Source organism: Xiphias gladius, chromosome 9 (assembly GCF_016859285.1).
Source record: "Xiphias gladius isolate SHS-SW01 ecotype Sanya breed wild chromosome 9, ASM1685928v1, whole genome shotgun sequence".
NCBI lineage: Eukaryota > Metazoa > Chordata > Actinopteri > Istiophoriformes > Xiphiidae > Xiphias > Xiphias gladius.
Window position 1 is genome coordinate 23,776,864 of NC_053408.1, and position 12,847 is coordinate 23,789,710.

Consider the following 12,847-nt stretch of genomic DNA (forward strand, 5'->3'; position numbering starts at 1 on the left):
GCTTCTGAGCGCAGCCAAAAACCCAGGTGACCTGCATTCAATGCTGTGCCTGAAGGCATCCTGTGTAGACAGATGGAGTGTAGCTGCTGCTTTGCTAACATGCCGTTCATGCTACACCTCCTGTGTGGGACACCACAGTGATGCTGTGTAATCCTTGAAAAGGCTGCTATTGTTTTTGTTTAATAAACCTTTTAGGAAATTTAAGGGTGATAATTCATTCTTTACCTCAGGAACACGTATTAAAATCTTCTGAACTCATTGTTCAGTAATTTTTTTTTTCTCGATCTTCCCATCTCTAAATGGGATGCAAATAAAACTTCACGTGTCAAGGGGAGACAACAGGCCTTTTTCCTAGCAGACATTTTGACTTGTCATAGTAGGAAATGCACAGGTCTTTCTAATAACATTAATGATGGCTCTGGGACAAACTCTGAGCCTATCCCTTAACTCTGAGTTGACTAACCTGGACATAGAAATTTGAGTTTTTGGTTCCAGAACAGCTGATTAGAGGTAGTTCAGTTAACTCTAAGTATGCTCACTCTGAGTTAAGTGAGTGTGTGGTGAATGAAAAAAGGCAGGATCAGTGGAGCTGCTATATTACGATTCACCATGGCAATGGGTGATTACATAGCAGAGCCTCAATTTGAATCCAGCGGAGCTTGGAATATTAATATGTGATATCAAAAACTCAGCAGCCATGAAAATGACAACCTGACGGTTGTTTTAATGTCCACAGAGTCACAGTGTTAGAAAGATGGAGTGTATAGAGCTGAGGATGAATCCCCCATGAAGAATATTTGAACGTGAGAATGTAGATCACTGTGTCTTTCCTTCCATTGATGATTGATTGATTATATAAGCAGTAAAGATAGTTAGTAATGACAGGCCATGGGTCACAAGCTCATATCCAACAGGGATTTGTTTAGAAGACATCAAAATTCTTTGTTGGTTAGAGCAGTATGAGCCCAGGCCCTTTAGGCACTAGTGGCAGCCCAAAGTTTCTTCCTGTATGACTGCAGAGTTAATGTGGGGATGGACAGACCAGTTAAAAACTGGTATTTGTTTTTTTGACTTACAAAGTCACAAAATTACAAACTTGTGGCAGAGTCTCAAACTTTGAAACATGTAAACGATTTTGTTTGGTCCTCACTTTGGCCTCTGGTCTTTCACAGCATCATCCATCACCTTCACTTGTTCATTTACATTTTATTCTCCTGAAAATGCCTACTTTAGCATATGAACCTCTTATGAATTAACCTGCTCAGTAAATCAGAGAAAGAGATTGAGCCTCTCCTTCTGCTCCCCAGGTTCCTCTGTGTATTGACTCCTCTAACTTCTCAGTGATTGAGGCTGGGTTGAAGTGCTGTCAGGGGAAGTGTATAGTCAACAGTATCAGTTTGAAAGAAGGAGAGGAGGATTTCCTACTCAGAGCTGCCACTGTGAAGCGCTACGGAGCTGCTGTGGTGGTCATGGCTTTCGATGAAGAGGGACAGGTGAGGAGAGAAACACACACTCAATCACAAACACAAACTTACATACTGATAAGTGTTCTATCCTCCCCAGGCCACAGATACATACCGCAAAGTTGAGATCTGCAGTCGAGCCTACAAGCTGCTGGTCAGCAAAGTGGGATTTGACCCCAATGACATCATCTTTGACCCCAACATCCTCACCATTGGTACGGGCATGGAGGAACACAACAACTATGCTGTCAACTTCATCAGGGCTACTAAGCTTATCAAGGTAATGCAAAGTCACTCCCAAGAAGAATTAATGCAAATTCAACCAATCCCCACAATATTTTGCAAGAATTTGCAATTTTTTCCATTCCTTCCTGTACCTTCACACAAAATGGTCAAATTTTAGCAATCACAACCGTTTTCTGCATTACACTCAACCTTACCAAACTACTATATACAAATTACTGTATACCAACTATAATAGGAATTCTCATGAACTCATTTAAATTAAGTCTTATATACCTAGAAAATAGAAAAAAAATTAATGCTCTTAAACTTTTGAAATTATTTTATTCTTATTTGAATTTTTCCCCAATGATTATTAATCTGTGCTTTAAACAGTTGCTACTTTTTGTTGCTTACCTGCAATTTTTTCCCCCCCGGCAATAAAATTATTGCATTGTATCACAAAGATTGTATATTGTAATTTTTTATTTTATTATTATTTTTTTTTTAAATGCTGCTTCAGTCATTTGGGACAACAATAATCACACCATGATTTAAGATCCGGGCTGGACTGCATCATATGTGGTGTTTGTGTGTGTGCAGGAGACCTTACCAAGAGCCAGAGTGAGTGGAGGTCTGTCCAACCTGTCCTTCTCCTTCAGAGGAATGGAGGCCATCAGAGAGGCTATGCATGGAGCATTTCTTTACCACGCTATCAAGGTAAACACTGACATGCAGCTTTCCATTTCCATTTAGACATCTCTTTGTCAACAGAGTTAAAGTTGTACTCATTAAAGTAATGGCCCAGATCTGTGAACATGGTGACAAAGTCTGATCCATCAGGAAACAGAAGTAGTCAGACAATCAGGTGGAAAATAGTTTATCCAGATTAATTTAAACCACTTTATTTGGTGGTCAAATTAAAGTGAGTGTACCTGAAATGAAGAGAAAAACTGTGTGCACTACAGATAGGTCAAAGATGAGGCAGGTAGGTGTCTGAAAAATGTGTTGTTTGTTTACAACAGACAGTTTAATGAACTTGGTGAGTGCAAATTTAGTAGTAATAGGAAAAATGGATAAAACAATTAAATTATGACTCCAAATATAAAAACTACACTCATTTTATAAGATTTTAGAAGAGTAGGAAGCCTGTCTGTAAATAATAACACTCACACACTCTCCCCTGTCCCAGGACGGTATGGATATGGGGATAGTGAATGCTGGAAACCTGCCGGTGTATGATGATATTGATAAAGAGCTGCTGCTACTGTGTGAAAACCTAATCTGGAACAGAGATGCCGATGCCACTGAGAAACTACTGGCCTATGCACAGGTAAACAAACACTGATGAACACATACAGTTAGGTACGTAAGTATGGACCACATATTGAGAGCTCCCATATACAGCTACCAAATGCAAATTCAGCACTTCAACTCTAGACCCTTTATCTGGTTAATTTGTCATGGAATAATCAGGGAACAGGCTGTATACATGTATATTTATATATATATATGTATATGTATGTATATATACGTATATACATGTATGTATATGTGTGTATGTGTATCTGTTTGTGTATATATATATATATACGTGTGTGTGTGTGTATATATATATATATATATATATGTGTGTGTCTGGAAAAAATTAAGAGACCAGTGCAAATTTTTCGGAAATCATTATCTCTACATGTACAACAGCCATTCCATTCAAATGCCTGTTGAATTCCAACCAAAACACACCTCAATCTACTTAATGCGGTACTGATTAATGGATCATCTGAACCAGATCTTATTAACAAGGAAAAGTATAAAAACCACTGCTTTGGTCATCACTATCTTCTTGCAATAGGACGGATGGCAAAAACAGTGCTAGTAGTACCTCAAAAGTAATTGGAATCAAAAATAACTATTGACCATGCCAAAAGAAAAATTTTGAGTGAGGAAAGGAAGGGTTCAATTCTGGCTTTACTGGCAGAGGGATACAATGAGCATCAGGTTGCTTCCATCCTTAAAATTTCTAAGACCGCTGTTCATAAGAACAAGGTCAAGCAGCAGAAATTGAGGACAGGAAAGCTACAGACCGGCAGAGGGTGAAAACAACTCTCCACTGACCGGGATGACCATCAACTCTTTTGAATGTCACTCAGCAACCGTAGGATGACCTATAAAAAGAATTGCAAATGGCAGCTGGGGTGAAGTGCACGGCGAAAACAGTTCGAAACATGCTCCTAGGGGTAGGGCTCAAGTCGTGTAAAGCTAGAAAAAAGCCCTTCATCAATGAGAAGCAAAGAAGAGCCAGGCTGAGGTTTGCAAAAGACCATAAAGATTGGACCATAAAGGACTGGAGTAAGGTCATCTTCTCTGATGATTCCAATTTTCAATTGAAAACACCTGGTCGTCTAATGGTTAGACGGAGACCTGGAGAGGCCTACGAGCCACAGTGTCTCGCAACCACTGTGAAATCTGGTGGAGGATCGGTGATGATCTGGGAGTGCTTCAGTAAGTTTGGAATCGGGCTAATGCGTCTTTGCGAAGGACGCATGAATCAAGCCACGTCCAAAGTTATCCTGGAAGAAAACTTGCTTCCTTCTGCTCTGACAATGTTCCCCAACTCTGAGGATTGGTTTTGGACAATGCTCCATGACACGCAGCTAGGTCAATCAAGGTGTGGATGAAGGACCACCAGATCAAGACCCTGTCATGGCCAGCCCAATCTCCAGACCTGAACCCCATGGAAAACCTCTTGAATGTGATCAAGAGGAAGATGTGTAGTCACAAGCCATCAAACAAAGCTGAGCTGCTTTAATTTTTGCACCAGGAGTGGCATAAAGTCAACCAATGGCAATGTGAAAGACTGGTGGAGAGCATGCCAAGACGCATTAAAGCTGTGAGTGAAAATCAGGGTTATTCCACCAGATATTGATTTCTGAACTCTTCCTCAGTTAAAAGATTTGTATTGTGTTGTTTAAAAATGAACATGAACTTGTTTTCTTTGCATCATTTGAGGTCTGAAAACACTGCATCTCTTTTTGTTATTTTGACCATTTGTAATTTTCTGCAAATAAATGTTCTAAAGGACAATATTTTTATTTGGAATTTGGGAGAAATGTTGTCAGTAGTTTATAGACTAAATAAAAATGTTCATTTTACTCATGAATAGTAAGATCAGAGAAACTGAAATTTTGCAGTGGACTTTTAATTATTTCCAGAAGTGTATATATATGCATGTGTATGTGTATGTATATATGCATGTATATATGTGTATATATATATATATTTTTTTTTTTTCCTTTTCACAAGTGAACTGAACTGAGCTGATTAATTCAGAAGTGAGCTGAGCTGAATTGAACTGAACTGATTGTGGAACTGGAAAGACCATTATTTTTTGGGGGGGTATATTGGAGGGGAAATACACTGGGAGGTACCGATATCCCTGTTTTTTTGGCCTGCACTTGAACTATTAACAAATGTATTTACATTGAGCGATATCTGTTGTGGTGTTCCATTGTTTGTCGGCATATATTGTATGTTTTGGTTATGGCTATGTGTTCCTGGGGGGTTCAAGGTATGAGTCAGGTGTTTTATTATGCTCAGTCCTGTGTTCGGTTGACTAACTTAAAAATATTGATTCAGAAAACTGACAAAAATATTGTTAGGTGCTGACCTAACTGGCACCCCGGCAACTGGTCATACTGTTACAGTGTACACAGTACACCAAGCTAATGATGCTTTAGTTTTGTGAGCAGATTTTGACTTTACTACTCTTATCAACAGAACAATGTGAAAGGAGGGAAGAAGGTGGTGCAGACAGACGAGTGGAGAGAAGGAAGTGTGGAGGAGAGATTGGAGTACGCTCTAATCAAGGTAAAATATCTGATGATGAATTTGAGATGTGTTGATTTGAGATGTGATGGTGTGTTAATATAAAAAAAAGTAAAGAAAAGACTGGAATTAATTAGAGAATGAAAACGTAATTTCCGTTAAAAAGAGAGAGTAGTCTCAGGAGAGTGGTGAGTATGACATGACTGTTGATGAATAAGTGCTATGGAAGTGTACATTATACTGAATTTGGCAAGTGAGCTGGTGTAGCAGGTAATTCCACCCTCCTCATTATTATTATTATTATTTTTGTTTGGTTTTTTATTAGCGCCTGGCCTGTACTTGTTAGTGCTGGCTGTGCTGCTGGCTATTAGTTGGGAGTCAGCCATTATTTGCATACCATCTTTTATATGAGAATTTAAAGTAGATTAGATTAAATTAGATTAGTAGTTGTGAGAGATTTTTCACACAGGTTTAAATTCTTCCAGAACACCTCCACATAGTGGTATTAATGACATTCAAATAGCTTTGCTTCAGCTACTCTGAATAAATGCTATAAAATAGAGAAGTCTAGTGTAAGGCTCAGACTAGGTCCAAACTAAGGGCTGGATTATACTAGAAAAGAAGTTGGTAGCACGACGTGTTATGCGACCACTTTGGAAATTAAAAGTGTTTATACCTGATCTTAACAGCCACACTGGAAGGTGGAATAAGATAAGATAAACATTATATTATTATTATAATTATATAAATTTGTCTTGGGCACATGTGCTGCACACAGCTTCATACTAGGTATATACAAAATAAAACAGTTCAGTATATGGTTTCCAAATAAACACGGGACAAACACCGTTGTTTAAAACAAAACAAAACAATCTTGTGTCAAAGTCTATTACCCCTAAAGTAATATTTCCCTATTGTTAAAATGGTGTTTCCCTGTAGTGCCCCCCTCCGTGGTTGGGGTTAGTGCTCATGCTAGGTTATACGGAGCAGAGATAACAGGTTGGGGTTAATCAAAACTAATCAGCAAGTCTTTCACTGTATATACTGTATACGTCATTGACATCACTGTCATGTTGTATGTCATGTTGTATGTAATTGACATACTACATGATAGCTTGGAGGATTGGAACTTGGAATTTTGGGTAAGAATTTATTGATAGCGAGCTAACACACTCACAAAACTAAGTGAGCAACTGGTTGGTATTATTGGCACCCCTGAATTTTAGTGTTTAGAATATCTTCAATATTATTGAAGAATTATTTCCAGTTTCTTTTTCACAATGGCGAAGACAAGAGAGCTGTCTGAGAGCGTCAAAAATGCTATTATCAAAAAAACAATTCCCAAGGCTACAAGACAGTTGCCAAAGATCTTGAAATCCCTGTTTCATAAGTTCGTAATGTTATCAAGAAGTTTCAAACTCATAAAACTGTTAAGACGCTTCCAGGAAATGGCGCTAAGAAGAAACTCAATGAGAGAAGTCTGCGAAGGTTGATGCAGATTGTGGAAAAAGCACCATTCAGGACATCTAAAGAGCTTCAGGCTGACCTGGAGCAATCTGGACTGTTGGTTTCAGCTCGTAGCATACGCCACAGACTAAACCTAGTAGGGCTCCACAGTTGAAGACCAGGGAGGACACCACTATTGAAAGAGAGGCACAAAAAAGCAATGTAAGCCACAGTCTTTCTGGGATAATGCTCTATGGTCAGATGAAACCAAATTAGAGCTCTCTGGGAATGCAGTGCATCGGTGTGTTTATAGGCAAAAAAATGATCCCATAAGGAAAAGAACACCCTACCTACAGTAAAACATGTCGGAGGTTCTTTCATGCTCTGGGGCTGCTTTCCTGCCTATGGTACTGGAGGCATTGAATGTATCAAAGGAATAATGAAATCAGAAGATTACCATGGAATTGTAGAGAGAAATGTGTTACCCGGTGTCAGAATAAAAGGTTTGAGGCGAAGGTCTTGGGTTTTGAAGCAGTACAACGACCCAAAGCACACATCCAGCAGCAGGAAAGAATGGTTGAAAAGGAAAAGATGGAGTGTTTTAAACTGGCCAGCAATGAGTCCTGACCTAAATCCTATTTGAAACCTTTGGAGAGACCTGAATCATCAGACCATCATTGCAAAAAGGACTCCTGCAAAGTTAAAAGATCTTGAACACACAGCAGTGGAAGATTGGCAGAAACTACCAGCAGACAGGTGCAAGAAGCTTCTAGATGGCTACAGGAAACATTTAGCGGCTGTTATTACTGCCAAAGGTTCTTCAACCAAATATTAGTGAAGGCTGCCAATAATTGTGCCTGGGGTACATTTTGTGTCTGTGTTATTTCCCTATTATGCAAGTTTTGTTTTTTTTTCTTAATTTTCTTCTGTGCAGCCTTTGACGTTTTATCAAAATAGTTCAATTATACAAAAGTGGTTATTTTGCATTTATTTCTGAAGATATTCTAATTTCTATACTTAAAATTCAGGGGTGTATGCTCCTAACGGCACTGGTGATGCACTTTTTGACATGTTTGTCTGGGACACCTACAATCGCTGCGACACATTGAATTATCTACCTGGGTGAACTTGAAGTATAATGTAAAGCTTTGTGTTTCCACTGTAAGAACAATGACTTTAGAATTATTTGTTCCTTATTGCACAACACTAAAATCACACTTCTGTGCTAATTTGTTCAGAATTTTTAGGATTTTTTATTTTGACTGATGATAATGTAAAAGCAACAATGATCTGCAAGTGATCTGTTTTATTATGCACTTACCTCTAAACAATTCAAGTATTTTGAAAGTCAGAATTTCACTCATTTTTTCATCAAGTTTTTAATATTCAAAGTAAACACAGATTTCTATTTGTTGTTTTTTTTAACTCATAAAAACAAATAATTAGCCCTATTAAAGGTATCACCTGTTGTCATGTTTTCATCTCGCCTCCTCTGTAATCCTCCAACCTTTGTTGTTGTGCAGGGAATAGAGAAGTATGTATTGGAGGATGTGGAGGAGTGTCGCGCTCAGGTTGACCGCTACACCCGACCCCTTCACATCATTGAGGGCCCCCTTATGAACGGCATGAAGGTGGTGGGAGATCTCTTTGGAGCTGGAAAGATGTTCCTGCCACAGGTATGATGGTACTAATTAATTTATTTTTCCTGTGTCCTTCTTGCAATGGTATTTTCACTTTTTCCATTAACATGGCCTGGACCATGATCGTTTGTTTTATTTTGTTCTTTTCCTCTGCTTGACTGCTTCACCATTAACCATACTGCAATATACTGGCATAAATAGAACAGAGATCTTCATGTCAGACTGGATTTTAACAGATTTATATAAGTGTTCAACTGATACAGGGTGTTTTGAAGTGACACTAATATTCATGTATGAGAGTTAAGAAAAACCTAATAATGACAAAATGGTCCATATTCATTTTTAAACACATAGAACACACATTTTGGATTTGATTTTTAAGGACTTGTGACAAAGATATGTTGTGAGTTGGACATTTAACGGTGTAAACTTGTAAGTGTGCACAGTGGGAGAAACTCTGTAATGGAGACTTTGTTTATAGACACGTCTGTGCTATGTCAATATATTTGTGATAAGCTATAATCAGCTGATAATATTTGTCATGACAACAAGCTGGCTCTAATTATATATGGTGTTGCTGTTATTTCCAGTATTGTGTTAGTTGATTTTTTTCACTTGGGCATTTTTGACATTGGGAATATCAGGGGTTGCTAAATTCCACTGTTGCATGGCTCGTTTTTTGAACGCCTGGATGTTCACTCTGGCCCACATCTTATATTCCCAGATTTTAACTGCCCGTCTTTTATAATACTTCTTAACTTTTTGTAACTGGATTCACCCCAAATTAAGGGGATTCGTTTTCCCAAGTAAAGTCTTTCCAGACAATAACAGGAAGGACTTTCTGTGGAACAGAAAGCTGAAAATACTATATTTATAATAAATTGAATATCAATCAGCAATAGCCTGCAGCAAATCATACATTGCTTGTTTCTGAGGTGCCCCGAATTTCTTTAAAATCATATATTTCTCTCTGTGGTTGTTCCTTTCCATTGGCTTGTCCTCTGTCAGACAGAAGTATCTCAGATACAACTTTTTGGATTTGGATTAAACAAAACGGTGGTCATTGATGTATTTCAGCATTTTGTAACTACTGTAATAAAACCAAAGAGCATTTTAAAACTACCGTAATAAATCCAAAGAGACACTGAAGTTACAAGTCCTTGTGTGTTTGCAGGTGATCAAGTCGGCTCGTGTTATGAAGAAGGCGGTGGGCTATTTGATTCCTTTCATGGAGAAGGAGAGAGAGGAGATGATGGCATCATCAGGGTCAACAGAGGAGATGGTCAGTCTCAACTGAAAATTACTGCATTAATTGTATTATTTTAAATCTTATACTAAGATATTTTTGAGATATTTCCATAAAGATTTAAAGATGTCTTTCCGCAGGAGATCTGTGTGAAAAGTATGTATAGCACTTTTCTTAACTTACAAAGTGCTTAAACAAAGAACAATAAAAGAGTATAATCCAGAAGATATGAAATTATACAAATTAATTAAAACCCATTTTTAAAAGGTGTGTTTTTAGCAGAAAATTAAGCAGTAGTGGTGTGGATTTTGAACAGTAGTTTCTCTCACAGCTAAATGTGCGCCCTGTAGCCATGGGAGCAACTTTGAACCAAACAATACCATACACAAACAGAAAACAGACAAATCAGCTTATTCTGTGGTCCTCCACTTCCCCTGATGTTTTCTCCTTGGTCTGCAGGATCCCTATCAGGGCACCATAATTCTGGCTACAGTGAAGGGAGATGTCCATGATATTGGCAAGAACATCGTAGGTGTTGTGCTGGGTTGTAACAACTTCAGGTAAAACTGGTTTGCTACTCAGTTTGAATGGTTTACCATCTGAAATTCTTTCACTAAGCACTAGGGTTCTTTCTCCACCACACCCTTCCCAGTATATTAGGTCTGTCAGCAGACTTTGGCTCACAATGCATCTTAAGTAACAGTAAATATATTGATATATCACTTACTGGAATTAACATTTAGAACAACCAGCCAGAAAGCAGACTTTGTTAGTCTGCTGTTATTTACAGTGTATGATTTAACATCAGGAGCCTCCATGTAGAATCACAGGTTTCTGCTGTCACTCATCATATCATCAGCTGCTGGCCTCCGTCTGAGGTTAAACATTAATCTCAGTGGCACTGACAGTAGTTCACTGAACAGTTCAGAGTTCACCTTAGATTGCATGGGTTGATTTGATGCTAGGCCATGGGCACCAACCCAACGGTATTACTGCTGTTAAATGGCACTAATTTGCTGTGTGTTTTTTTTCACTACCTACATATGTGGTTTTAGCCTTACATTCTGTAATATTGTATGTGCATGCAGGAACAGGAGGGGCAGCACAAGCTTTTTAGGCTCTAAGCAGAATCAGATTATTGACAGATAGTGCTCTTATTGTGAAGGATACTGAAACAGAACAGTGGCATTAACAGTAATGTACTGGTGTAGTATTCCTAACACATATTTTAACACCAAAGAATAATCTGCAATTAAAATCTACAAAGGGAAGAACTGGATTTTGGCTATCAAAAATTTTGTTCAGTGTTCATCTCTTATTGTAAGTGACATTATACATTTATAGATTGATTCCTATTGATTTGTTTATTGGTATGTCCTGCACTATGTGGTGCTCAGCCCATATGGGCTTATAAGACACTAGGCAATGACAACAACTAGGATGGCCACATATAAAACTAGGATGGCCTCTTAAAAAAAGACAACATTTCAAACATTCGATTTCGATGATAAAAATGTCCTGTTATGATGTCTCGCCTTGCATTTTCTATAAACCTTGCCAAAACAAAAATCTCCTCATTAAAACTCAACATATTACCTTCAGATAACCAAGACAAATCAGGGTTCTTCAACCTGATTTTTTCAAACAGATGATTTTCTCAATCACTGTACATTGGGCAATGGAACACAAAATTAACTTCATCCTCAACAACACCAAGATCACAGAAACACAAACGCTGCTCTTCAGAAATATCTTCCTATCTGCCCACATCGATTGCCAGTGGTAGGGTATCAGTGCTAACTGAGAAAACAGGGACCTCTGCTACAAAAAGTACAAGAATATGATATTATTTGGAATAAATACTTAAGTTATATTAAAGAAATTAATTTAGGATGTTTGTTCTCTTTCAGAGTGATCGACCTGGGTGTAATGGTTCCCTGTGATCAGATCCTTAGAGAGGCCATCACACAGAAAGCTGGTACAGTATGCAGTTTAGATTGCATGTTATTAGTGTGAGTTGTTTACGGAAAATATTTTTAAGAATTTAAATTAGCAAACTCCAAAAAAATGCTCATAGATATCATATTTAAAAAAATTGTTCTCCATTCAAATGATCATCAAGCAAAGACAATGATAGTGAAAGACATTGCTCTTGGTAGTAAAGATGGAAATAAAACATTATGTATTCAATTCAAAGGTTCATTATTGACACTGAAAATGGTAAAGTTCAAGTTGAGCTTTATTGTCATATCCACACATATGCATGTAATACATACAGAGAAACAAAATGTCATTCCTCGTGAGCCAAAGTGCAACACAGAACAGACAATAAGCATGTGTGGAAAATAGTAATAACTGCAAAAAAACAAAATAATTTTAGACTAAAACAATTTACTTTACCTCCCAAACCCTTGCATATACACCTTTTTGTTTTTCATATCAGCCTGGGCATCTACTGTATCTGCCAATGCAAATTATTCAAACTATTCTCGCTGTATTAATTCTTATTCCTTTATAATGGCAGCAGCAGTAATGTTATGTGTGTATTATCTCTATTCCTTCAGATATCATTGGTTTGTCCGGTCTCATCACCCCCTCTCTAGATGAGATGATCTATGTGGCCAAAGAGATGGAGAGACTGGGGATGACAACACCACTGCTGATTGGAGGAGCCACAACATCAAAGTAATACAAACACAAACAAACATGAGTCTATGATAAAGCAGAAATATACCCCACTGATAGACAAACATTAGTATATGATAGGTAGCAGGTGGGTAGTGGTAGGGCAATGTGAGCCAACAGTGAGTTAGGTCCACCTAGTGAAGCTCCTCACTTTCAAAAGAAGCAGCTTATTATGATTTGAATCGCAGGAGACATGTAGCTGTGTATACCCTCCAAAGGCCCACACAGGACGCTAAGTGGTGCTTTTGTGTAATGTTTTTCTTAAATAATTGTGTAATGTTTTAGAAAACCATCATCTTATCCAGAGAGGGAGTGATGAG

At 38.0% G+C, this 12,847-nt stretch overlaps 1 protein-coding gene across 2 annotated transcripts in view; it reads left to right on the forward strand.

The window, feature by feature from the left end:
• Positions 1–12,847, forward strand: part of mtr (5-methyltetrahydrofolate-homocysteine methyltransferase) — a 74,383-nt gene that overhangs the window by 36,759 nt on the left and 24,777 nt on the right. For both annotated transcript variants that reach the window (XM_040135578.1, XM_040135579.1), the window contains 10 exons: positions 1,308–1,493; positions 1,564–1,743; positions 2,289–2,405; positions 2,878–3,018; positions 5,463–5,552; positions 8,480–8,632; positions 9,771–9,878; positions 10,302–10,402; positions 11,753–11,820; positions 12,407–12,527. In XM_040135578.1, the coding sequence (XP_039991512.1) occupies positions 1,308–1,493; positions 1,564–1,743; positions 2,289–2,405; positions 2,878–3,018; positions 5,463–5,552; positions 8,480–8,632; positions 9,771–9,878; positions 10,302–10,402; positions 11,753–11,820; positions 12,407–12,527 (1,265 nt within the window). The remainder of the gene's footprint in view (positions 1–1,307; positions 1,494–1,563; positions 1,744–2,288; positions 2,406–2,877; positions 3,019–5,462; positions 5,553–8,479; positions 8,633–9,770; positions 9,879–10,301; positions 10,403–11,752; positions 11,821–12,406; positions 12,528–12,847) is intronic.